The sequence below is a fragment of the Lampetra fluviatilis genome, chromosome 63, assembly GCF_964198595.1.
Source record: "Lampetra fluviatilis chromosome 63, kcLamFluv1.1, whole genome shotgun sequence".
Lineage (NCBI taxonomy): Eukaryota > Metazoa > Chordata > Hyperoartia > Petromyzontiformes > Petromyzontidae > Lampetra > Lampetra fluviatilis.
Genome location: NC_136337.1, coordinates 5,485,035 through 5,511,893, shown reverse-complemented (window position 1 = coordinate 5,511,893; position 26,859 = coordinate 5,485,035). Strand labels below are relative to the sequence as shown.

The following is a 26,859-nucleotide window of genomic DNA, read 5'->3' as shown; positions in this document are numbered from 1 at the left end:
CCCACCAGGGAAGCCGCGATAAGTCTTAGGGGCCGTCCATAAATGACGTCACGCACCTGGGGGGGGGGGTCAGACATTTGTGACGATGTGTGAGGAGGGGGGGGTTGAGAAATGGGACGTCACATCAACACGTTCTATTTAATTAAATATACTTTTTAAAAAATGTATTCTCTTACACCATCAGTGCAGGGGCACATTAAATACGCACTACAATGACAATAGTTTAAAGCGATTTGGGGGGGAAGAGCTTTGTGACGTCATATATGAGGGGGGGTCTGAATATTTGTGATGCCGTGTGCCGATGGTGGGGGGGGGGGGAGTAAAAAATCGTCCAAAATCGCGTGATGTCATTTATGGACGGCCCCTTAAGGCAGATGTTTTGCTCTGGGTTGTTTAGCCACTTCCATTCTTAAGACACGTGGGAGGATTCCAGAGTAACCAAAGAAAACCCACGAATACAAGAACATAGCATTTGAAGCTATAATAAGTTTAACCCGTAAAAACAAAGTTTTTCACTATAAATCCTTTATATGCGTGGCAGCGAACTTAATGTAAAGGATTTAAAAATATATTCGCCTGTGGAGGACGCGGGGATCGATCCCGCGACCTTTGGCATGGGAAGCAAGGGCACTACCAACTGCGCTACTCCGCCAGAGCCTGCGGAGGGGTTACGCTCTGGGCTTTTACACTGTGACGTTCAGCCAAAGCCATGAATGAGTTCTATTTGAATATATGTAAAATAATTTTTTTTTGCCTAAAAAGTGTAAAATTTTGGGAATTTTTTTTTCACGAACATTCATTGTCTCGCACAACGAGTCTGTGTGGAAAATGTCAGCTCGATTGGATCACGGGAAGTGGGTTAAAAAACGACCGAAAGATTTGCACAGTCGTAAGCAAGCAAGCACGCAAGCAAGCAAGCACGCAAGCAAGCGAACTTAATATAAAGGATTTAAAAAGATAGATTCAATCTTAAGACAGACCAAATTAATGCAAAACTCTTTCCGTAAAATGCGTCAATTTATGTACTACCATGTCTTGGCTTCATCGCAAGGCCGAGGTATCTTGCACTGGTGTGCACCCATCCAAAACCAGGCTTAGTCCCTGCAGAACTTGCGAGATTCCACACATTTAGATAGATTTGATTACATGAATCCTTTAAATATGCACGTTCATAAAGTGGGACGAGTGTGATTTTTTAAATCCTTTATATTAAGTTCGCTTGCTTGCTTGCGTGCTTGCTTGCTTGCGTGCTTGCTTTCTTGCGTGCTTGCTTGCTTGCGTGCTTGCTTGCTTGCGTGCTTGCTTGCTTGCTTGCGTGCTTGCTTGCTTGCGTGCTTGCTTACGACCGTGCAAATCTTTCGGTCGTTTTTTAACCCACTTCCCGTGATCCAATCGAGCTGACATTTTCCACACAGACTCGTTGTGCCAGACAATTAATGTTCGTGAAAAAAAATTCCCAAAATTTTACACTTTTTAGGCAAAATGTTTTTATTTTACATATATTCAAATAGAACTCATTCATCGCTTTGGCTGAACGTCACAGTATAAGAGCCCAGAGCGTAACCCCTCCACAGGCCGTGGCGGAGTAGTGCAGTTGGTAGCGCCCTTGCTTCCCATGCCAAAGGTCGCGGGATCGATCCCCGCGTCCTCCACAGGCGAATATATTTTAAATCCTTTATATTAAGTTCGCTTGCTTGCTTAGGACCGTGCAAATATTTCGCTCGTTTTTTAACCCACTTCCCGTGATCCAATCGAGCTGACATTTTCCACAGACTTCGTTGTGTGTGACAATTAATTTTCGTGAATTTTTTTTTTCAAGCCAGAGGACGAGAGGACTCTAGCCGCCACGCATATAAAGGATTTAGAGTGAAAAACTTTGTTTTTACGGGTTTACTTGTTTGTATTGATGTATACAATTTAAACAAATTCAATTAGGTTCCATAAGTGATTCCACACCCCTTATTGTTGAAAAATAATCAAATCATTGAATTACTACAAGCGAGCAACATGTTCTCGTACACCTGAGCACAGTGGACTGTACGCTCCTTAATTGAGGGGTAATGCCTGCATACCAGATTCAAGTAAGTGCATTGTAATCGAAACACAAAGCATCGATGAGAGACACGAGGTAATTGAACAGCGTGCCACTGCTACCAATCAGAAGGAACACCTCAGCGACTATAAATGGCCGAATAAGACCCCCGTTCTCTTGTCTCTCACTTGATAATTAACATGGAGTCTCTGCTTTCCTGGGTCGTGGTGCTCTGCGCAGTCGGTGTTTTGTCTGCGGATCCGGACTTCGTAGGTGAGGCTTCTCACGCGTCACTCGCAGCGTAATTTTAAGCTTGTGAAGAGTAAGTTGTTAAGCGTAGTACAGCTCTCATGGCAACTCGTACGCTTAGCAATGAAACCTATTGATTTCAGAACCTATCGAACAGAAATGCAGTACAATATTTTTTTAATTGCTGCAATGTATCAGACTCTGTCTTGCGTTCTCTGTTATTAGTCATCTACTCGGAACGTCGCCTAAGAATCTATTTCATTTCTCAGACTTTGCCTGGCAAGTTTTAATAAACGTCTGGTGTTACGTGCAATCCACATTGAGTGAACTCTAATGGTGGCCCTAGTTAATTTGACTGCAACATTCGCGTATACATTTAGTCCTGCGTTGCTGCAGACGCACACGCGCCATCTTGTCTCCAATGCAGCCCATTGCTGGTTCCAGGTCGTATGTTCGTTTCAGCCACGTACGCTTATCGTGGTGTGCAGTACGTGTGCTACACGCTACTTGTAGGGGGTATTTTTATTCGACACACTTACTATGCAACACATGTTGAAAAAAGTTCACGAAATATTAGTCCTACTTTACATCCTGCCTTTTTTGGTCCTGTTTGAATTGATTTGGATTAACCTGAAGTGAGACGGTGATTCGAACGTTCTTTCGTAAAAAGTCAGATTTGTCGACCGAAACTACCGCCATGGGCAGGGTTTTCGTATCCTTAGAATGTTTGCCCAATACCAGTTGCATTCGCTTTTGCATAATGATAGCCAAATTGTTTCTTATTGTTTGCTTGCCGTTCATCAACGCCTCCATGCATGCAATCCTTTCGACTCGTCTAGTATTCCTGCAAACGTCCTAACAAACGTGGATCTCCCGGGTTACCGGGACAAAATATGTCAAGAGTGGTGTGGAACACTCCTCAAGCAAGCGTCAGGACTAAATGGAGGAAATGCTTTTGCGCGGGTGAAAGCTTTGTACCCATTGAGTTTTAAATGTCAAAATTTAACCCTGCTGTTGTGCTTCTCCTTGAAGGCCATCGAGCTGCCAACCGTGGCTTGAGGGCTATCGATGATGAGGAATTGCCCCCATCTACGATCCCTGCGGGTAATACACAATGCTGTGCACGTGACACGGGACTGCCACCTAAGACAATCTCGATTGCGACGCATTATACCTCGTCTGGAAATTTCATCTCTGACCCCACCTACATCGCTGATCCTTGGCCTACACCCATCTCAAGCCTTTATAATTCTGCCTCGGCAGCTCCTATTTTCACCTCACGACGATTGCTTGTTGCGATCGAAACTTTGATATTTTATTTTCTACGTGGCTTTACCGAAAGACCCAAAGAATGTGCACTGGTTTAACTCCTATTACAGATTTGGAGGTTTGGTGCTGGGGGTGGGGGGAGGCAATGAAGCTGCATGATGTGCAGTTGTTACAAACAAGCTTTAAATTTGTATTGGCTATATTACAACAGTATTCAAAAGGGCACAAACGCATGTTCTGCACTATGTAGAAATCTCATTTTTACATGGAGGGTTAAATATGCAAAGTTTGCGATGGGCCCACCCTTCTGCTTTTACACGGAGCACTAGCTCAAGGGGACAAATTTAGTCGACATGCATTGCATTAAGTAAAATTAATTCTGACCTGTACTCTTATTTGTGAGGTTTCTCATTTTATAAACGTATTGGGCTGTTCTTTGCGTGTGCCATCATTAGACACTTTGTATAACCGTGTGCTTTGCTAAATTTAATCACTGTCCGTGGGTCTCATTGATTGTCTTTACAGGTGTCACCTATGAGGTGGAGTGCATCAAGGAGAGGATGTCTGCGAAGATCGCGAAAAGCGTTCTGCTGGGCTATGGCGCTTCTGATCTCGTCATGAACTCTGCAGCTCCTGCATGCAGATTGACAGAATCTGGGCCGTACATCACGTTCAACATCTCGCTCGGAGAATGTGGCACCGTCTTTGAGGTCTCCAATATTCACTTTAAATATAAAGTGCTTTAACTTGACTTCTTACTTTTTTTCAATCTGTTCTAATCGGCCTTGTATCTTCCCCCCCCACAGGAAACAAGCACAGACCTCGTCTTCTCTCAAACGATTTCTCTGCCCAGTACCACGTTCGGCATCATCACCTACGACTTCGTGTACATCATGGTCAATGCAATGTATGTGACCAAAACCCATGCTTGACACGTAGATTCTCAGTTACCTAAACGTCATAATTGCAATGGCGTGACCAAGCCTGTCGTAACGACCCCTTCCGTTAATTTCCTGGATATTGGCATGCCTTCAAATGAAAGATCTTATCCAAAAGCTACATTTTATCATCAGTTTCACAACTGACTGCCGAACTGAAAAACATGATTGGTACTTGTTTACGTGACCCATTTTTGAGGAGACTGGCTTGATGCACCGTAATTTGAACTAAACTCTGCTATTGTAATGATAGGATTTAATTTGTTCAGACCGAGACACTGATGCGCTTTTCTTTGCATTATCCCCTTCATTTTTATAATAGCTGCAAGATTCCGAGGACGGAGCTCTTGTCGTCTTTAGCACTCCAGCCCAACAGCACCAAGGTTGTGCTCAACCAGACCGTCTATGCCGAACTGGAACTGAAGATGGATTTCTACAAAAGCTCAACGTTCCTGGCGCCATACCTGCCCACCGACTACCCCCTAGTGGTGCAGCTGCGTCAAACCCTCTATCTCCAGTTGTCCCTCAAGACCGGCCTCGACCTTTCCCTGTTCACCGTCGACCTCTACGCAACTCCCACCATTAGCCCCCTTGATCCGCTGAAATATTATCTCGTGAAAGAAGGGTGCGTCGTTTTTCTATTCTCGCGCTTGACACTTGCTGAAGTTACTTGAGCCTCTATTTCTTGCCTAATCTGTGGCCTGCTTTTCTGTAGGTGTCTGCGTGACAGCACTGTGAACGTCACCGTCACCGCCACTGCCCGCCGCTTCACCTTCCCAGCCTTTGCCTTCACTGCTCAAGATAAAAAATACGTGAGCTCAATGTCCCATCATGGTAAAAGCTATCATAAACTTCGAGTGCTAGGGTCGAGCCTTGGCGCTATGCTTTGCCTTGCATCAAGAATGGCCTGGAGAATTCACAACTTTGCCTCATTTGTCTAATTTAGAACTTCTGTTGTGCAATGGGTTTTCCTCATTTTATCAACTTGGACTGGCCCCAATGGTAAAACATTGCTTGCTAATGATTCTGTTGGGTGTCTCCTGGGGCGTTCACATCCCTTTAAATTGCACGTGCTGTTTTTTTTATTGTAAACCTCCCTTTCACTCCTCTGCAGGTGTACATCCACGCTGCATTGATAGCTTGCAAGGCTTCTTTGACTGCCTCTCGCTGCCATCAAGGATGTCTGGCCAGAAAAAGGAGGAGCAGCTTGGAAACCGTGGATACCCCGGTCTACATCTTCACCAGAGGACCCTTTGTCTACAGCGAGGATGCCGCCCTATCCCGCTGTGCGTTTTTTACGTTTTACCAGTTCAATACGGTTTCCTAATTTACTTTGGGGTCTATACTGTTAAATCCGAATTTTAGAACTCCTACCACAGGGTTCTATATTTGGAAACCAATTTTCATGCTAAACGTATACAAATGTCTAGTTGCAGACATGTTTCTATACGTTGCCTTACCCAGTTGCCTTTTCCAATTTGCAGCGGAGGTCCTGGACTACCCTGGTGTTGTGGCCATTGCAGCGATTGCTTCCATCGTCCTTGTGGCTTTGGGCTTTGCTTCAAAGAAGATGCTGGCTAAGAAGTGATGCAGATGTTTAACGTGTGCACGTGATAGAAAATAAAGCATGGATTCAAACTGATTTATGACTTCAATGGCGCTTATTTGATGAAACGTCTTCACCTGGTCGCCTTGCATGCTTTCCACTTGGGACACTTGCTGACATAAACATGGGATTTTAAAGGTTCCATTTATCTAGAGCTTGGTGACCTTCATGGCGCGATGCTGCTTGTACCTACAAATTTTGCGGTTTGAGGCCCAGCATCAGACCAGTGGCATCTTGCATGATGTAACGTTGAGCAATTGGGAAATATCTTGACAAAACATGCTATTGCCTGTTTTTAAATCCTTTATATTAAGTTTGCTTGCTTAGGACCGTGCAAATCTTTCGGTCGTTTACTAACCCACTTCCTGTAATCCTATCGAGCTGACATTTTCCACAACTCGTTGTGCGTGACAATGTTCGTGAACATTTTTTTCCAAAATTTTACTTTCTAGGACAAAAAATATTATATTTAATTACCAATTGCTTAATGGTGCAATGCAATCATCTGACCCATAGGTGGCAGCCATCTCAAGCCAGACGAGAGGACTCTAGCTGCCACGTATATGAAAGATTTATAGTGAAAAACTTTGTTTTTACGGGTTATACTTATTTTACAGTTGAAATTACTTGACACCATTCTCAATTATGAATGGAATTGCTCCAGTTCTGTACACGTGACCAAACCTTACTACTTGGCTGTGATGTTTGGTCGAAGGACATATGATAATATTGGTTGTGCAAGCTGTTGTGGACCATTATATAGAGGTAGGAGCAACAGTTCCACACTGCCCACCAGGGATTTTGTCTGTGCATAGCCACGCCCTCTATTTGTATTTCATGGAGCGCTTTGGGTGGGCTCGGCACCACGTGATGCACAGCCCCACGCAGCTTGCGCCGCGTGACACGGATCGCACGAATACGCTGTCCAACGAAGTTCCAACCTGTCCACTCCGAAGGAACGTGTTCAGGGCTACATTGCTTCACATTTTTACAGGGACTGTCCCTTTGAAAATGCCTAAAATCCTGGAACTCTATGCCAAGATCCGTGCCGGAAGAAGCTCGTGCAGGTCCTGTAGCGTATCTTGGACCCGAAATAAATAAAAGACACCACTTTTTTTTCTACTTTTAAAATAATAGGTTTACTTGCTATACAGTTGGCTGATGATAAATTAACTAACTTTTAAACCGGTCGTTCATAAAAGTTGAAGGCAATCGTAACAGCAAGTGAAGAATCGCTGAACCGAAATTGATAGCTTGAAAGCATTTGGCGCGAGGCAGAAGGTACGGGGCCAGTACATATGTAGCTACTTTTGCTCCTAGGATAATCTGGCACTGGTCAATGCTATTCGTGTCTGCACTCAAACGCCATCCTCGAAGTGACCATTTGATCTATAGTGACCTATGATCCACGCTACGGCTAATAAGATGTTGTAGCTTTTACATTGTGCTTGAGCTTTGTGGATTACAAATAGAAATGGCTGATCATCAAAGCTCTCGGAGGCCAATATTATTGGCTTGAAACATGGTATAATCGGAATTGCACAACGCTTTAATTGCCACACTTTTGGCAAAATTACATACAAGGTGACCAAATGTTTCCAATGCCAAGTAGGCCACTTGAAGGGTTTTTCTCAAACGTGGTTGGAAAAAATAATGGCTTGCACCTTGACGAAAACGCACGAATTTCGTGACAATAGTCCATGAGGTCCATTTAAAATGTTTTGCCTGAAAAGTCAGAACTTGATATAAAAGGCCGCCAACGTGCTCAGGTATCAAAATGACGAAGTTTAATTTCAAATAAAAGGGAAAGTAATTAAAATATGGTTAAGATTATTCCTGTGTGTGTAATGAGCTGTACTGTCTTCCAATAACATCAATATAGTTTTTTACAAAACGATGTTTGTCTTCGCTATTAAATTGGTCCATCAGCGTTCACACATTAACAACATGCAGATATCTGCTGTATAGGAAAGTCACCAGTAATTGTATATATTACCTCTAGGTTTGAAGCTTTCGTGACTGCAAGGATTCATACTCTTTCGGTGGGGGGGGGGTTCCGGTAAAGTCACGTAGGTAAAAACTGGGGTTCCCAAGATCCATAAAGAAGGTACCCCACTACGGCCCCATCGTTTTCTATCAGATACTCTGCTTCCCTTCACTGGCAAGACCACCTGCACAGTACTTAACTCACTTGGTCTCTCTAGTCAAGGACATTGTACTGTCTCCTGATGATGTCCTCGTCAGCTTTGATGTGGTTTCTCTATTCACCAAGGTTCCAGTGCCTGACACCATGAAAATAAATGAAGACGTAGTCCAACATGGACTGAACCCTGATGTCCCTGCGCTGGTTAGGCACTGCCTCACCAACACGTACTTCACCTGGAATGTTACCTTCTACAAACAAAATGAGGGCACCCCTATGGGTCCCCCCTTGTCACCAGTTATAGCCAATGTTTTCATGGAGATATTTGAAACAGACGCCATCCAGACATCCACTCTGCATCCTTCCCTGTGGAAGAGATACGTGAATGATACTTTCGTCATTTGGCCACATTGCCTCCCAGCATTGAACCAATTTCTAGAACACATAAACTCCATACACCCATCCATCAAATTCACCATGGAAGTGGAGAAGGATGGCAAGCTACCATTCCTGGATGTTCTGTTTGAGAGGAGGCCCAGTGGCTCTTTGGGACATTCTGTCTACAGGAAGGCCACCCACACAGATTCCTACTTGAAGCCTGATTCCCACCACCATCCCCTCATCAAAACACTATCCCATAGGGCCCACTGCATCTCTGACCAACACCACCTGGCCAGTGAATCGGAACATGTACATCTGGCCCTCAAGATGAACGGATACTCGGACCGTGCTATCCGCCAAGCTATTTCTCCCACCGTGGAGAAACAGCCTCCTGAGACTCCGATCAAATCATTACGTTGCCATACATAGTAGGCGTTACCAAAACGATTTCCAAAATTCTAAACAAACACAAGATCCAGGTCCGATTCAGTACAGTGCACAAGATCCGTGATCCGATCCCATCCGTAAAGGATGTCATTCCTGACTTACAGTACCCTGGTGTCTACAAACTGAGTTGCACCTGTGGTGAATGTTATATCGGGCAAACGAAACGACATATTTCTGACCGCATTCGCGAATACAAGTCGGATTTGAAGCACGGCAGGACGAATTCTTTGGCCGTAGATGACCACTGTTATAATACTGCTGGCTCTCATGACATTGTGTTCTCCGATACCAAGGTACTCTGCAAGCCTCCTAGATACTACCAACGATTTGTCCATGAAGCCATCCAGATATACAAACGTATAGATAACTTCAACCGAGATGATGGATTCAAATTGAGCAATCATTGGAAGGATGTAATTAACCAAGTTAAACTTTAGCTGCCGTGCAGTTTACTGCTAGACAGCCAGTTTAGATTTATTTTCATAATCATATCCATATTCCCAGTCTGTTACCCCTAGCTTCACACACTACCATCACCATTACCACACATTGTTTTTCGTATTGCGCATTTCTAATTTACTCCCCCGGCAGCATAACAAAAGGCTGTTAAATCTTAGCTTTCTTATATACTTTCGCCCCCTGCATCACAAAGCTTCAGTTTGAACTCTATGCGTTGCTCCCAGCATCTGTTGCTTTCACAACGTTGCCTCCCGGTCCACAGCCCGCCCACACACTCACGATGTCCCCCCTCCCTCCACCCCCCACGACTATATAATTCCTAGCCACAGCCATCTCTTAGACACACTTAATTTAGTTGTTTTCATTTATTTGATTTTATTTTTTACCAACGTGACTTTACCGAAAAAAAAGTAAGTGTAAATTACGTTGGTGGTCTGTAAATAATCGTTTAGATTCTCCTACAGGGAGTTACTTATAATTGGGGGAATTGAATAACCGAGACATTCAAGCAATGCAACTCATCTGAGAGGGTATCCGGCAGGGAGATGGAGCGAGAAAATCAGTTCATTTGCAGGTGCTAGGCAGATTATTGTACCACGGGGTCGTGAGAAGTGGCTGCGTTTTGTCGAGGCTTTCATCCAGCCGCGGATTTAACGTGTATAATGATGATTGCATTATGAAGAGTAATAATACACTTCTGCAATGCTATATATTCCACCAGGGAAGAGGCGATAAGTCTTAGGGGCCGTCCATAAATGACGTCACGCACCTGGGGGGGGGGGTTGAGAAATGTGACGTCACATTAAAATGCGCAACTTTAAAAATAAATAATATAGATAATACGTTCTATTTAATTAAATATACTTTTTAATACATATTTTCTCCTACAACATCAAAGTGCAGCGGCTCATTAAATACGCACTACAATGACAATAGTTAAAGCGATTTGAAGCATGTTTTATATATTTTTTGGGGGGTGGAGGGAGAGCAGAGCTTTCATCGCAAGGCCGAGGTATCTTGCACTGGTGTGCACCCATCCAAAACCAGGCTTAGTCCCTGCAGAACTTGCGAGATCCCACACATTTAGATAGATTTGATTACATGAATCCTTTAAATATGCACGTTCATAAAGTGGGACGAGTGTGATTTTTTTGTATTGATGTATACAATTTAAACAAATTCAATTAGGTTCCATAAGTGATTCCACACCCCTTATTGTTGAAAAATAATCAAATCATTGAATTACTACAAGCGAGCAACATGTTCTCGTACACCTGAGCACAGTGGACTGTACGCTCCTTAATTGAGGGGTAATGCCTGCATACCAGATTCAAGTAAGTGCATTGTAATCGAAACACAAAGCATCGATGAGAGACACGAGGTAATTGAACAGCGTGCCACTGCTACCAATCAGAAGGAACACCTCAGCGACTATAAATGGCCGAATAAGACCCCCGTTCTCTTGTCTGTCACTTGATAATTAACATGGAGTCTCTGCTTTCCTGGGTCGTGGTGCTCTGCGCAGTCGGTGTTTTGTCTGCGGATCCGGGCTTCGTAGGTGAGGCTTCTCACACGTCACTCGCTGCGTAATTTTACTCTTGTGAAGAGTAAGTTGTTAAGCGTAGTACAGCTCTCCTGGCAACTCGTACGCTTGGCAATGAAACCTATTGATTTCAGAAACTATCGAACAGAAATGCAGTACAATATTTTTTTAATTGCTGCAATGTATCGGACTCTGTCTTGCGTTCTCTGTCATTAGTGATCTACTCGGAACGTCGCCTAAGAATCTATTTCATTTCTCAGACTTTGCCTGGCAAGTTTTAATAAACGTCTGGTGTTACGTGCAATCCCCATTGAGTGAACTCTAATGGTGGCCCTAGTTAATTTGACTGCAACATTCGCGTATACATTTAGTCCTGCGTTGCTGCAGACGCACACGCGCCATCTTGTCTCCAATGCAGCCCATTGCTGGTTCCAGGTCGTATGTTCGTTTCAGCCACGTACGCTTATCGTGGTGTGCAGTACGTGTGTTACACGCTACTTGTAGGGGGTATTTTTATTCGACACACTTACTATGCAACACATGTTGAAAAAAGTTCACGAAATATTAGTCCTACTTTACATCCTGCCTTTTTTGGTCCTGTTTGAATTGATTTGGATTAACCTGAAGTGAGACGGTGATTCGAACGTTCTTTCGTAAAAAGTCAGATTTGTCGACCGAAACTACCGCCATGGGCAGGGTTTTCGTATCCTTAGAATGTTTGCCCAATACCAGTTGCATTCGCTTTTGCATAATGATAGCCAAATTGTTTCTTATTGTTTGCTTGCCGTTCATCAACGCCTCCATGCATGCAATCCTTTCGACTCGTCTAGTATTCCTGCAAACGTCCTAACAAACGTGGATCTCCCGGGTTACCGGGACAAAATATGTCAAGAGTGGTGTGGAACACTCCTCAAGCAAGCGTCAGGACTAAATGGAGGAAATGCTTTTGCGCGGGTGAAAGCTTTGTACCCATTGAGTTTTAAATGTCAAAATTTAACCCTGCTGTTGTGCTTCTCCTTGAAGGCCATCGAGCTGCCAACCGTGGCTTGAGGGCTATCGATGATGAGGAATTGCCCCCATCTACGATCCCTGCGGGTAATACACAATGCTGTGCACGTGACACGGGACTGCCACCTAAGACAATCTCGATTGCGACGCATTATACCTCGTCTGGAAATTTCATCTCTGACCCCACCTACATCGCTGATCCTTGGCCTACACCCATCTCAAGCCTTTATAATTCTGCCTCGGCAGCTCCTATTTTCACCTCACGACGATTGCTTGTTGCGATCGAAACTTTGATATTTTATTTTCTACGTGGCTTTACCGAAAGATCCAAAGAATGTGCACTGGTTTAACTCCTATTACAGATTTGGAGGTTTGGTGCTGGGGGTGGGGGGAGGCAATGAAGCTGCATGATGTGCAGTTGTTACAAACAAGCTTTAAATTTGTATTGGCTATATTACAACAGTATTCAAAAGGGCACAAACGCATGTTCTGCACTATGTAGAAATCTCATTTTTACATGGAGGGTTAAATATGCAAAGTTTGCGATGGGCCCACCCTTCTGCTTTTACACGGCGCACTAGCTCAAGGGGACAAATTTAGTCGACATGCATTGCATTAAGTAAAATTAATTCTGACCTGTACTCTTATTTGTGAGGTTTCTCATTTTATAAACGTATTGGGCTGTTCTTTGCGTGTGCCATCATTAGACACTTTGTATAACCGTGTGCTTTGCTAAATTTAATCACTGTCCGTGGGTCTCATTGATTGTCTTTACAGGTGTCACCTATGAGGTGGAGTGCATCAAGGAGAGGATGTCTGCGAAGATCGCGAAAAGCGTTCTGCTGGGCTATGGCGCTTCTGATCTCGTCATGAACTCTGCAGCTCCTGCATGCAGATTGACAGAATCTGGGCCGTACATCACGTTCAACATCTCGCTCGGAGAATGTGGCACCGTCTTTGAGGTCTCCAATATTCACTTTAAATATAAAGTGCTTTAACTTGACTTCTTACTTTTTTTCAATCTGTTCTAATCGGCCTTGTATCTTCCCCCCCACAGGAAACAAGCACAGACCTCGTCTTCTCTCAAACGATTTCTCTGCCCAGTACCACGTTCGGCATCATCACCTACGACTTCGTGTACATCATGGTCAATGCAATGTATGTGACCAAAACCCATGCTTGACACGTAGATTCTCAGTTACCTAAACGTCATAATTGCAATGGCGTGACCAAGCCTGTCGTAACGACCCCTTCCGTTAATTTCCTGGATATTGGCATGCCTTCAAATGAAAGATCTTATCCAAAAGCTACATTTTATCATCAGTTTCACAACTGACTGCCGAACTGAAAAACATGATTGGTACTTGTTTACGTGACCCATTTTTGAGGAGACTGGCTTGATGCACCGTAATTTGAACTAAACTCTGCTATTGTAATGATAGGATTTAATTTGTTCAGACCGAGACACTGATGCGCTTTTCTTTGCATTATCCCCTTCATTTTTATAATAGCTGCAAGATTCCGAGGACGGAGCTCTTGTCGTCTTTAGCACTCCAGCCCAACAGCACCAAGGTTGTGCTCAACCAGACCGTCTATGCCGAACTGGAACTGAAGATGGATTTCTACAAAAGCTCAACGTTCCTGGCGCCATACCTGCCCACCGACTACCCCCTAGTGGTGCAGCTGCGTCAAACCCTCTATCTCCAGTTGTCCCTCAAGACCGGCCTCGACCTTTCCCTGTTCACCGTCGACCTCTACGCAACTCCCACCATTAGCCCCCTTGATCCGCTGAAATATTATCTCGTGAAAGAAGGGTGCGTCGTTTTTCTATTCTCGCGCTTGACACTTGCTGAAGTTACTTGAGCCTCTATTTCTTGCCTAATCTGTGGCCTGCTTTTCTGTAGGTGTCTGCGTGACAGCACTGTGAACGTCACCGTCACCGCCACTGCCCGCCGCTTCACCTTCCCAGCCTTTGCCTTCACTGCTCAAGATAAAAAATACGTGAGCTCAATGTCCCATCATGGTAAAAGCTATCATAAACTTCGAGTGCTAGGGTCGAGCCTTGGCGCTATGCTTTGCCTTGCATCAAGAATGGCCTGGAGAATTCACAACTTTGCCTCATTTGTCTAATTTAGAACTTCTGTTGTGCAATGGGTTTTCCTCATTTTATCAACTTGGACTGGCCCCAATGGTAAAACATTGCTTGCTAATGATTCTGTTGGGTGTCTCCTGGGGCGTTCACATCCCTTTAAATTGCACGTGCTGATTTTTTTATTGTAAACCTCCCTTTCACTCCTCTGCAGGTGTACATCCACGCTGCATTGATAGCTTGCAAGGCTTCTTTGACTGCCTCTCGCTGCCATCAAGGATGTCTGGCCAGAAAAAGGAGGAGCAGCTTGGAAACCGTGGATACCCCGGTCTACATCTTCACCAGAGGACCCTTTGTCTACAGCGAGGATGCCGCCCTATCCCGCTGTGCGTTTTTTACGTTTTACCAGTTCAATACGGTTTCCTAATTTACTTTGGGGTCTATACTGTTAAATCCGAATTTTAGAACTCCTACCACAGGCTAAAAATAGGTCTTACAGGGTTCTATATTTGGAAACCAATTTTCATGCTAAACGTATACAAATGTCTAGTTGCAGACATGTTTCTATACGTTGCCTTACCCAGTTGCCTTTTCCAATTTGCAGCGGAGGTCCTGGACTACCCTGGTGTTGTGGCCATTGCAGCGATTGCTTCCATCGTCCTTGTGGCTTTGGGCTTTGCTTCAAAGAAGATGCTGGCTAAGAAGTGATGCAGATGTATAACGTGTGCACGTGATAGAAAATAAAGCATGGATTCAAACTGATTTATGACTTCAATGGCGCTTATTTTATGAAACTTCTTCACCTGGTCGCCTTGCACGCTTTCCACTTGTGACACTGGCTGACATAAACATGGGATTTTAAAGGTTACATTTTTCCAGATCTTGGTGACCTTCATGGTGTGACTGCTTGTAGCTACAAATTTTGCGGTTTGAGTCCCAGCATCAGACCAGTGGCGTCTTGCAACGTTGAGCAATTGGGAAAGATCTTAACAAAACATGCTGTTGCCTGTTTTTATAGTTGCAATTGCTTGAAACCGTTCTCAATTATGAATGTGGATTTGCTGTACACGTGACCACTTTACCACTTGGCTGTGGTGTTTGCTCTAAGGACATCGATGATAATATTGGGTGTGCGAGCATGTGCTTGGTGTGGGCCTTATAGAGGCATACAGGTAGGCACAACAGTTCCACACTGCCCACTAGGGATTATCTGTCTGTCGTGCACGAATGTGCTGTCCAACCAAGTTCTAACTGCCCACTCTGAAGGAACGTGTTCGTCTTCATCACTGGTATCATCGTCAGTGCTGGTAGAGGGGTGGCAACGTCTCTGCGTGCGAGTAGGTGTCTGTTCTCATGCCGTCTGCTCCTCCTGCTCTTGCACCTCGGCCTGTGCTTGGCGTCGTACGGCTCCAGGCCTGGGAAAGAGGCACAAGGGTGCTACTATGGCAGTAGCGGCCTCGCACGAATGCCAGAGCCTGCCGAAAAGCAGGGGAGCATCAGTGGAGGATAGCGATGCATCGTTTGCAACAACTAGGGTCGTTTATTTTGTGTTACGTACACGCAAAGACGACTACTGCTTCCAATTCCACATTCCGGCTGGCAAACAACTGCGTCAAGAGCAGTATATTGTCGCGGTGGTATGTACTGTATGTTAACTTTCGCACCGTACATTGGCCAACTGTGCTAAGTGGAGGTGCAGGGGGAAGTAGAACAAACTCGACAACAAAGCAGTTCTAAAGAAATTAGTTTGTCAATCTAGATCAGGTGTGGGGAATGTCTGGGCCGTATAAGTCCCGCAAAATCATTTGGTCTGGCCCTGTCAAGGCAACCGCAGGTGTAGGACTCGTTCAATAACAGGCTAATTTTTAAGTTGCTAATTTTGTATGGCCTGCGAATGATGTTATAAATATCCAAATGGCCCTTGGCATAAAAAGGTTCCACGCTCCTGGTGTAGAGTAACCTTAAACAAGAGGGGTGGTAATTTAAAAAATCGAACCTGATTTTCAAAAGCATTTTTTTCGTGCAAATTTCGGATTTGTCGACCTGAAACCAACGTCATGGGCAGGGTTTTGGTGTGGTTTGTTAGAATGTTTACTCAATACCAATTGCGTTCGCTTGTGCATAATAGTAGCCAACTTGTTTCTCCTTTTGCTTGCCGTTCATCAACGCCTCCATGCATATGCAATCCTTTAGAATCGTCTATTCCTGTAAAGTAAGGTTTAACGTCTTAATAAATGTGGATCTCCTTGGTTATCAACATAAAATATCGGTCAAGACGAGTGGAACACTCCTCAAGCAAGCTTCATGACTTTAGGACTAAATGGAGGAAATCCTGTTGCACGAGTGCAAGATTTGTACCTGTGATTTTTAAATGCCAAATTTAACCCTGCTGGTGTACTTCTTGAAGGACATCGAGCTGCCAAACGTGGCTTGAGAGCTATCATGATTGAGGAACTGTCCCCATCTATGATCCTTGCGGGTAATAAACACTGCTGTGCAAGTGACACAACTGCCACCTAAGACAATCTCTCAATTGCGATGCATTATACCTGGTCTGCAAATTTCATCTCTAGCCTCGCCCACTTCGCTTATGACCCTTGGGCTACACCATCTCAAACCTTTAACATCATGCCTCTGCAGCTCCCGCTATTTTTCACCTGATGATTGCTTGTATTTTGATCGAAACGTCGTGATATTTTTGTTTCTATACGTGGCTTTACCAAAAGAATATACACTGGTTTAACTATCATTGCAGATTTGTAGTTCTAGTGCTGGTGGTCCAAGCAGGCATTAACTTTAATATTGGAACAGTTCTGAAAAGGGCACAAACGCATTATCTGCACTACGTAGAAATATTTTGCATTGTAAAGGTTAAATATACAAAGCTTTCAATATTCACACTCTTTTGCTTTTATACGGAGCACCAGCTCAAAGCGCAAAATTTGGTCAACATGCAATGCACTTCGTGGCATTAATTCTGACCTGCACGATTGTGGGGGTTTCTCATTGTATAAATGTTGTCTCGGCCTCGCTGTGCGCTGCGGTGCACTGCTATCCGAGTAGTTAACCTCGCATCAAATAAACCCTCGAGCCAGGGTGAACATTCGACTCCAAACGTAATTTATTGAATTGAACGAGGTAAAACTGATGGATAAACGCAGCACAAATACAGCATATGTTAATACTTGGTAATATCAATACAATTAATGAACACTACATCATCATAACATTGCCTTGGATAGCCTGAACTCGACAATAGATCCTGGATCGACCAGGCACCTGGTCGATCCACATTCGTACTGAATAGCTATACGAGAGAATAAGATACTGTGTTAAAGGCACATCGTTTAATCATCACACTGCACCCCAGATGCACAGTACTACACAACACTAAATTGTGGATGAGTTATTTCGTCATCCTTGCTCTCAAGATCGCAATATAGTTACTTGGGTACAAGTTTGACTCGACTTATTAAATTACAAGTAACATTCACAATGAGGAAAGTTGCAGGCTTCGTTGACTAGGCCTAGTATTTATCGTAACAATTTAACAGCATTATAAAGGCATTTACAGAATTCTAACATTACAGCATTCCCAGTATTACAACACAAACGAACTTGCATAAAATGCTTCTTAAAGTCCCACAACGTACAATTACAGCTGGCTTCACTGGGATGCGATGTGTGCCGCCATCTTGAACTCTGTAATGGCGGACCCCCAGCCTCGTGGCTGAAAGGCTGTCGAATCGAACTTCCTGTTCACGTGACCAAACTCGACCTCAAAACAGGAAGTTCCTGTGTTCTTGCACCCCCACTCCTTCCACAGAGCACAACACCTGCCGTGAGGCAGAACAAATGTATTGGGCTCTTCTTCGTGTGTGTGCCATCATTAGACACTTTGCACATCCCTGTGCAGTGCTAAATTCCATGACTGTCCCATGGGTCTCCATTGAACGTCTTTACAGGTCGCCTACGTGATGAAGTGCGTCAATGAGAGTGACTGCGAATATCGCGAAAAAGCGTCCTGCTGGGCTACAACGCTTCTGATCTCGACATGAACTCTGCAACCCCTGCATGCAGATTGGCAGAAACTGGGCCGTACATCACATTCAACATCTCACTCGAAGAATGCGGCACCTTCTTTGAGGTCTCCAACATTAACCTTGATAGAAAAAAGTGCTTTATCCTAACTGCCTGCTTTCAAAAAAAAAACTCGTGTGCCTTGTATTTTCCCCCCACAGAAAACGAGCAGACCTCGTCTTCTCTCGAACGATTTCCCTGTCTAAAACCACGTTCGGCACCGCCTACGACTTCGTGTACATCATGGTCAATGCAATGTATGTGAACAGAATTCGTGCTTCACCATGTAGGTTCTCGCAGTCTTTGTATTACTGCTATTTCACGAGCGGACAATCCAGTCTTTGCAACACTTCCCTCGACTTCCTGGTCCTTTTCCTGATTGACATGGCTTCAAATGAAAGATCCTATCTAAAGCTTAATTTGTCAATTTGTTTGCAAACTTACTGCTGAACAGAGACCAGGTTTAATTGTTTGGCCATGTCAGGTGGTGGCTGAACTAAAAAAAAAATCTGTTATCCTATTGCCATAATTTCTTTTTTTGTTCAGTCTAGGCATTCATGCTCTTGTCCTTGCAATTTTTATTGACTTGCAATTTAGCTGCAAGATTCCGAGGGCTCCAGCCAAACGGCACAAAGGTTGTGCTCAACCAGACCGTCTATGCTGAACTGGAACTGAAGATGGATTTCTACAAAAGCTTTACGTTCCTGACGCCATACCTGCTCACCGACTACCCCTTAGTAGTGCAGCTGCGTCAAACCCTCTATCTCCAGTTGTCCACCCCCAAGACCGGCCTCGGCCTTGCCCTGTTCACCGTCGACCTCTACGTGACTCCCATCAATAACCCCCTTAATCCGCGGAAATACTATAGCATGAAAGAAGGGTGCGTCAATTTTCGATTTTTGCGCTTTTGACACTGGCTGAAGTAAACTAACCTCCACTTTTTAAATGTGGCCTTTCTCCTCTCTGTAGCTGTCTGCATGACGGCACTGGACGTTGCCACCGCTGCCCACTGTTTCACCTTCCCAGCCTTCGCCTCACTGCTCGATGCCAAATATGTGAGCTCTATCCCCACCATGCTGAAAATTATCCAATCAACTTTAGGGGTGGTAGGGTGTTGCTGTTGGCAGCACTTTTGCCGCGTGGCTGTAATGGACTGGTAGATTTCTCACTTAATTCTCCCCTCCGTTCTCTGCAGGTTTTCGTCCATGCTGCTTATTTCACTGCTTCTTGCTGCCAGCATAGAGGTCTGGCCAGGAAGAGGAGTAGCTTGGAAACGTGGATACCACGGTCTACATCTTCACCAAAGGACCATTTGTCGACAGCGAGGATGCTTCCCTATCGTGCTGTCAGTTTGCATTTTCGTTCATGATGGTGGTTTCCAAATCGAATATAATTTCATGATTGACTTGCTTGGGCTGTTTAAATTTGTGTTCAGATACTTGACCACAATTCCAAATTGCAAAATGTTTTTCCATGACATTTCCTTCCCCAATGTTGCCCCCATATATTACCTCTTTACAGCGGAAATCCCGAACTATCCTAGTGTGGTGGCCATCGCAGCGATTTCTTCCATCGTTTTCGTGGGCTTGGGATTTGCTTCAAAGAAGATGCTAAGTGATGTAGATGTTTAACGTGTTCACATGATGGAATAAAGCATATATTCATACATCCTGGCTATAATGGTGCTTATTTTACAGAATGTCGCCTTGCATGCCTGTTGCTTGGGGAAAGTAAAGACGCCATTTTAACATGAATGCTTTGAAGGGGTGCCTAAGCTACACATCTGTCTTTGTCGCGACCGCTTTGCCACTGCTTTTGTCAGTCTGAGCACTTACAAAACGGTTCCAGGCATGTAGTTTGTCGTCAACTGAATTTTAGCGGGGTCGGTACAACGCTTGGTCATTTGAGGACCTGTGTGGCCGGGTGTTCAGGTATGGACGAGCAGACCACGTGGTGATCGGCCTGTGCCACACCCTGATTGGGAGAGGATTGCCTGTTTTCTCCCCATCCGTTGCAATTTATGCGTGCGACCATACTTTGTGTTGGCAAGGGTAGCTTGCACAAAGGCGTGGCAGAAGATGCTCTTAGAAATTAAACACGGTCATGATGGAAATGACTGACACCTGGACAGGAAGTGAATATAATAGTGATTTGTGTTAATGCGCTTGTCCAATTCAGCAAATTTACCCTATATACTTAAACTGTTGTGCTTTGTTTTTACGTCAATTTGTCGCTTTAATCCCAGGTCCCTTCTCTATTGACTCGTCCTTGGCCCTGAAGTGTTCAACAGAAAGGACTTGAACATTATAACCAATGTTGCATGTAAGCGTCTGCTATTTCCGCTTGGTGGCGCTGTAACGGCTGACGGAAGTTCATGATCGCTATTGGGACTCTATGGGGAAAGGGAATAAGTTGACGCCTTGGCAAGGGATTACAAATGTTCTCAAGCAGGTAAGGGCTACAAGACGTAGATGGTTTGTTTTAGGCGTTAAGAGACAAATATATTTGGAGAAGAGACCACGCACACATGTACACATGCACACCCGTAGCTTTAGAGTGAGCTAAGGAGATGTCACCGGTCCAGAACGGAGCAATTCGAGGGAGACGTAGAAGGATGGGTGGAATAAGGATGATTGGAATAGTCGTAGAAGTTCAGGGGGGGGAAAAATCTGACCAGCCGACGGCGTGACGATGAAACTTTGGTGCTGCGTAGGCAGTGGTGCCCAAGAAGACAAACGCACGACACGTTCCCTGTCAACACACCGCGTGACATTCAAAGGAAAACTAACAGGCGATGTTTCAGATGGCCAGTTGTCATTGGACGTGAAGAGGTTTTAATGATATACATAGTGGATACGAGTTGCTTGCACTTAACACCGTGGGACCTAATGTATTGAATGTTAATTCATGTCCGCTGGATGGCCTCGTTATGAAGAAGAGGCATTGCCCAAAATGTCACCTGCTAAATATTGCCCCTTGTAATGCACGGTTATTGACTACCGTGCAATGATCAGGCATTTGGCTGAGAAGGAAAGTGCACGAAATCTAAAATTGTTTGGAAATTTAATCTTGTTCAAAATATTTGCGTTGAAGTTGCCTCCACTCCAGCTCGATAGCCATCCTTGGTATCGTCACCCGGTCGTAATTTCCATTCCGTTGCACGCATCGTTATCGTATTAGACCGATTGTAATCCGAGCTGAACATTTTCTGGGTTTACAATTCACGTGTTTCCGAATAAATTGCCGTCCGCGCTGCGCTACAAACCCGGCCACCAGAATTCGATTCCTGCTCACGGCTGAACCGATCTTGGGCATTCAGGTTGGCTCGGCCTCTGAGTACCTGGTGCGGTGTGTAAACATCGCTGCTAGGGAGTCAAAGGTGATCGGGCGTGGTGCTTGCTACTCTATCCCGTGCACCTCCGATTACCACGGTTGGCTACATACGGTATGAAATGGGTTTAACGTCCGTGCCGGCCTTCATAGGTGCTCGCTAACGGCCCTTGCCGCAACAGTCTGTTAAGGCTACACGGCAGATCTTTGTCTTTTTATTTAAAGTTGAGACGATTAACATGACGGATATATATTTCTACATCCTTCCAAAATAAAACACTCATGCTCTACTCACGAACCGACTGAACTACAAACAGGATGACGCGGCATAGTTGTTCTGCCGTAAACTAGTCCGGAAATTATTTAAATGGCATCCGTTTAATAATAATGTGGGCTTATGTGCAGCTTTAATTGAGTTCGTAATTATTTGGTCAGGAAATAAAAAATTTAAGCAAAAATTTTACGTGCGAATTATAATCGGCGGCGCAGTGGGTGACACTCGCGCGCCTCAAATCAAGAAGCGGCTGGGTTGGAGTCTCGACTCAGGCTCCTTGTTAGATGTGGAGTTTCTTCTGCATTTTCCTCCCTTGGTTCTGCAGTTTCCTCCCCCAAAGCTTACAAAGAAAGGAACGCACAACGTAACTGGTATTGGCCAGAACATCCTAATGCCTAAAAAAACACACCTTGTAAATTACTTATCACTTAATTATAGCCCACCTCGTCACCGTCTCCCTCGTCTCATTACCTCTCTAATCGATCGCCTTACTCATCCCACATTTTTACTCGCCTGTATATCACGTCCCTTGTAATCGCCCATCGGATCATCTTCATCCCCCTCCATCATCATCTTATCTCCCTCGTATTCACAATCGTCATCATCACATCTCATCTCCCTCGTCACCCCATCTCCCTCCCCCCTTGTAATCATCTCCCTTCAAGTCCTCGCCTTCTCTCGCCCCATCCTCCCCTCCGCCGTACCGTCTCCCCTCTCTTCCCCTTCCCTCCCTCGCCTTACTCCTCTCCTCCCACTCTCCCTCCCTCCTCTCCCCTCCTCCCTTCATGACGGAGGAGGCAGACTCCGAGCTGAATTCTAATGCGGCGTGGGCGAGGCGCCGGCGTTGCTGCTGCTTGCTGTCGTGTGCGCGCGTGCTCGTGTGTGGAGCCGCGATGGGAGGATGGCGAGAGCCACGTTTAACACGCGGAACTGCTGCCGCTGCTGCCGCTGCCGCATTGCCTTCACGATGAAGCCGAGCTCCTTCTGGCTCCACGGTGAGGACGCGAGAAAACTGGGGCCGTTCCGCATCGAGGTGCCTGGCCGCTGATGATCTTGTCCCGTGTTCGGGAGGGGTTATCGCTGCTCTGGCCGCCGAGATCCCCTTGCAGGGAGAGGCGGTGCGGGAAGCCCTCTGAGATCTGTGGAGCCGATGCGTGTAGGGGATCTGTGGCGGCAGCTAGGATATCTGTGGAAAACGAGCTTTGTAGCTCATCGGATTCCTCCAGTATAAATGCATATTCTGATCTGTGTGGGAAGCCCCAGGAGATCTGTGGAACGATCCGTGTAGGAGGCCTGTGCGGAATTTCTGTGCGAGAGATTGAGGATATCTGCAGGAGAAATGTGGAGGTCCGTGTGGGAGATCTATGCAGACGATCTGTGGGGATCTGTAGAGGCAGGAAACTTGCGTAGGGGAGATGATTCCTGGAGACCTGTCTTGAGTTCTGCGGTTACCTGTGCAGAAGATATCTGTGCCGGCAGGGACATCTGTGGAGATGTGTAGGCAGGAGATCTGCGCTTGAGATTGTATGCAGAGAGGTCCGTGAGTTGTCATCACCCTCCGTGCTGGGCAACTCATCTGCTGCATTTTGTGGACCGTGTGGTTTACTTGACGAGTGAACTTGTCTGCTCTTGAGGATCTTCTGTGGACGTTAAATTCTGTATAGAGGACACGTCCTGTTCAGGGGATGTTATGCAATGCGTGCTGGTGACCTGTCTCTTTCTGCCATAAAGACTAGAGCCATTCCCTGAAACGGCACCTTTCATAGTAGTTTTTATTTAGGGTAGTTATCGAGACGTCTGCCGCATGTCCACGCCTGTGCCGCCGTGCGGATATTTATTCCTCCGCTTGTTTACCTAGGAAAGCCTCACCGAGTCTCAAGACTCCTTTTCAGGAGGGTCATGTCAAGTTTTCGTCGTTGGGGCAATGCTGCCATGTGTCGTCCCAATCGAGCATTTTGAAAGGTAATTTCTCAGCATTGGGATATTTGGACAATTATAGTTATATTGGATTTTTCTTATTGTTAAGCTATGGGAGGAAAAAACGACGCACAGAGGCGGCTGAGCAGATAATCGAAACCCAGGATCTTGCTGTAAGGCAACGCCGTGTTGCTCTGTTTGCCCGAGTTCGATTCTAATATATGTATAGTGGGGATGGGATCAGTGTGGTTTAGTCCGTGTACAAGCACACACCATGGTCAGTCCACTGCTGGATGTGGGGCTTCCGACGCCGGTGTATGTGTGTAGGGGATGTATTTACATTATTAGTACAGTACAATAATAATTTACATTTGTAAGACACATTTCATCCACACTGCCAACCACGTTGCGCTGCAAGTCATATTAGCAACGCTGTTCGCCGTTTTAATCTGAATCTTCGCGTCATTCAGGTGATTAAGACTGTCGCCTGACATTGATTTTGAAAATGCACTCTCCAGAATGTGGCCTTATCCTAAGCCCTAACACTAAACCCTAACACCAGCCCTTACCACTATCCCTCATGGTACCCTAAAGCAAGATCCGTCTCACTAACACCATCAATGAAACTCGTTGGCTCCATGATGCCAACACCCTATCCCTAATACTAAACCTAACGCTAACCCCATGCTACCTCTAGCCCTAACACAATGAATCACATGCTGGTGTTTCAACCAGTCAGTCGTTTCATTCCATCTCTCTTGGCTAATTACCCTTGCCACTAATGAAATCATCCTGATATCTGCATAATTCATAAAGGGTCTCCTAGGGAGTGCCTACGTGGCACGGATGTTGTTGTTTGTCTGTTTTCATTGTCTTTCCCTGGCTTTGTTCACCACATGGTTGGCAGGGTAGCAAATCAAATAATCTGTTGTGCTGTAATTCTATGCTCCCACGTATATGCTCTCCGCATCCTCCAACCCACCGTGACCCGAACGACGTAGAAAATCCCTAATCCAGAAACATACAGTTAGCTTTAGGATGGGGGCTCGTGGTTTAGCATTAGGGTTCGTGGTTAGTGTTGGGGTAGGGTTAGAGCTAGTTATTATTGGGGTAGCATTAGGGCTAGTGGTTAGTGCTGGGGTAGGGTTAGCGGTTAGTTTTGGGGTTAGTGCTTGGTTGGGAAGAGACCAATAACACATTCTGCAAATACAGTACAGCACTGTATTGTGTTCGAATTGAAAGCCGTCTCTCTGTGTCGCCGTCGAAGCGCACGCTGGCAATTTTTTTGGACAGTCAGGGCTTTTGTTGCAGGGTCCAAGGCTGAACGCATCGGCTGGAATCCAGCAGTGAATCGGACAAAGGATGCGTTTTCATTTCTTCCCGTAGCTCATGACTGAGCGGCCAGTCAGGCAGGCAGGCATGCACACAGGGACAGATGCAGATTAGGTGCCACTGTATAATTCAGTTCAAAGTCCTTCGTATAAATAGACATGGGTAAACTGCAATTGCGTAAGGCCCGTCTGTAATGTTGATTACAATTTATCTGCATGCACATTTTATGACTGCATGTCACGTGAACAGGGATTGTTATGTAGGGACACTGTAGTGCCATTATTCTTGCACGGCGGCGTGGCTAATGAGTGTGCAGGCGGTGCAACCTGAGGATACCCACGGGCCGGAAGGGTCAAGGTGCTGGGCTGCGAAGAGGTAGGGAAATTGGGCAGTGGGCCCCCCCCCCCTACAGCCCCTCCTCCCTTTCAAGCCTTACACCAGGACCCATGCAAACCATGCTCCTACACCACTGGTCTAACACGTCACATCATCCCGAGACATGGGGGGGGGGAGGCTGAAAAAAATGCAACCTTTTTGCCCAGTGGCTGGTGGATCCAAGGGAATAGGAGCGGCGTCACAATGTTGAACTTCTTTTGCACCGTACGTTGCCAATGGGGGAGATAGCCCCCACCCCTCCGCCCACCCCCACTTGAAACTCCGAAAATTAGTAAATTCACCCAATTTTTTTTTAATCTATGGCATACTTCATATTATAATTGTTTATGTTGATGTAGGGTTCGATTGAAAACGCTTGACATGTCTTAACTGCCCTCCCACACCCCTTGAAGTTTCGAGGTCAGCCTCTGCTTTTGATGCCATGAAATCTGCCCTTGCACTGGAGTACTTTCAATGGCAATGCCCACCACTTCTCTGCTGTCCCGAAAGGGTTTTGAGATGCCATCGAACGTATGTGCTTGATACATCCAGGTTGTATTTGTACAGTACTGCCATTGCACTGGCTATGTGGAAAACACTCGGACTGTTGGGGCACAGAGCGACCCTGCACTCACTCACTGCTGTGCATACTGAAAAAGCAATCAATATATGAGGGGGTTTTGTGCCATTTGTGGGGTTTTCTTATACTGCACACTGGTAATCGCAGTGCAAAACCATTGAATGATATTCTGAACTATCACAATTCTCAAAAGCTGGAATTTGGCCAAATCAAGAGCTGAACTAAATTTAATAATGGGTTTTTTTGTGCAGTCGTTGGTCACCGGCCTGAGGCATCAACTCGCTACATTTTGAGAACCTGGAATTGGGTTAGAGGCTAGGGTTAGAGGGTTGTTAGGGTTAAATCTTTTGGGTTAGGGTTGTGTGTATTTAAAGTGGGGCTTAAGGGTTACAGTTAAGGGTGAGAGGATAGGGTTAGAGCTCATGGAAAGGTTATAGTTAGGGTTGTAGCTAGGGTTAGGATTGGTGTTAGGTTTATGGTTATCGTTGGTGTGAGGGTTATGGTTGGTTTTATGATAAGGGTTAGAGCTTAGGGTTGGGGTTATGAATTCGTGTTGGATATATTGTGAGGGTTACCTTAAGGATGGACTGGCCACATGACTCAAATGGTTAACACATCAGTCCTGAGCTGACACTGGTAAGATTCTGCGTTTGAATACAGACTGCTAACGATGCTTAAACTGGAGTTTCAAGCACAGTGAGTTAATCGTCTCAGTCCGAATGACTGCACAGTGTTTTTTAAATTCAACCTCATTCGCCTTAATCCAGAAAATAAATAATAGTGTTAGTTCAATGACATACTTGTGAC

General features: G+C 45.2%; 3 protein-coding genes across 4 annotated transcripts in view; all 3 read left to right on the top strand.

The window, feature by feature from the left end:
* Positions 1–3,395: 3,395 nt before the first annotated feature.
* On the top strand, positions 3,396–6,076 carry LOC144951653 (CUB and zona pellucida-like domain-containing protein 1). Its single transcript, XM_078881945.1, has 7 exons — positions 3,396–3,402; positions 4,076–4,260; positions 4,357–4,457; positions 4,811–5,113; positions 5,204–5,300; positions 5,603–5,774; positions 5,973–6,076. Exons 1-7 carry the CDS (start codon positions 3,396–3,398, stop codon positions 6,074–6,076), a joined length of 969 nt encoding a protein of 322 aa, XP_078738071.1.
* Positions 6,077–11,009: 4,933 nt separating this feature from the next.
* Positions 11,010–14,872, top strand: LOC144951652 (CUB and zona pellucida-like domain-containing protein 1). Its single transcript, XM_078881944.1, has 7 exons — positions 11,010–11,082; positions 12,853–13,037; positions 13,133–13,233; positions 13,587–13,889; positions 13,980–14,076; positions 14,379–14,550; positions 14,769–14,872. The coding sequence occupies exons 1-7, from the start codon at positions 11,010–11,012 to the stop codon at positions 14,870–14,872; spliced, it is 1,035 nt and encodes a 344-aa protein (XP_078738070.1).
* Positions 14,873–22,638: 7,766 nt separating this feature from the next.
* Positions 22,639–26,859, top strand: part of SNRK (SNF related kinase) — a 43,774-nt gene continuing 39,553 nt past the window's right edge. For both annotated transcript variants that reach the window (XM_078882015.1, XM_078882018.1), the window contains exon 1: positions 22,639–22,843. The gene's annotated coding sequence lies outside the window, so the exon portion shown is untranslated. The remainder of the gene's footprint in view (positions 22,844–26,859) is intronic.

Excerpts from the sequence above, each read along its gene's own strand:
- LOC144951653 (XM_078881945.1), top strand. Across the intron at positions 4,261-4,356 it reads AATGTGGCACCGTCTTTGAG|GAAACAAGCACAGACCTCGT; the intron begins GTCTCCAATATT and ends CCCCCCCCACAG. Across the intron at positions 5,114-5,203 it reads TATTATCTCGTGAAAGAAGG|GTGTCTGCGTGACAGCACTG; the intron begins GTGCGTCGTTTT and ends GCTTTTCTGTAG.
- LOC144951652 (XM_078881944.1), top strand. The coding sequence starts at position 11,010 with ATGGAGTCTCTGCTTTCCTGGGTCGTGGTGCTCTGCGCAGTCGGTGTT. Across the intron at positions 13,234-13,586 it reads TACATCATGGTCAATGCAAT|CTGCAAGATTCCGAGGACGG; the intron begins GTATGTGACCAA and ends TTTTTATAATAG. Across the intron at positions 13,890-13,979 it reads TATTATCTCGTGAAAGAAGG|GTGTCTGCGTGACAGCACTG; the intron begins GTGCGTCGTTTT and ends GCTTTTCTGTAG.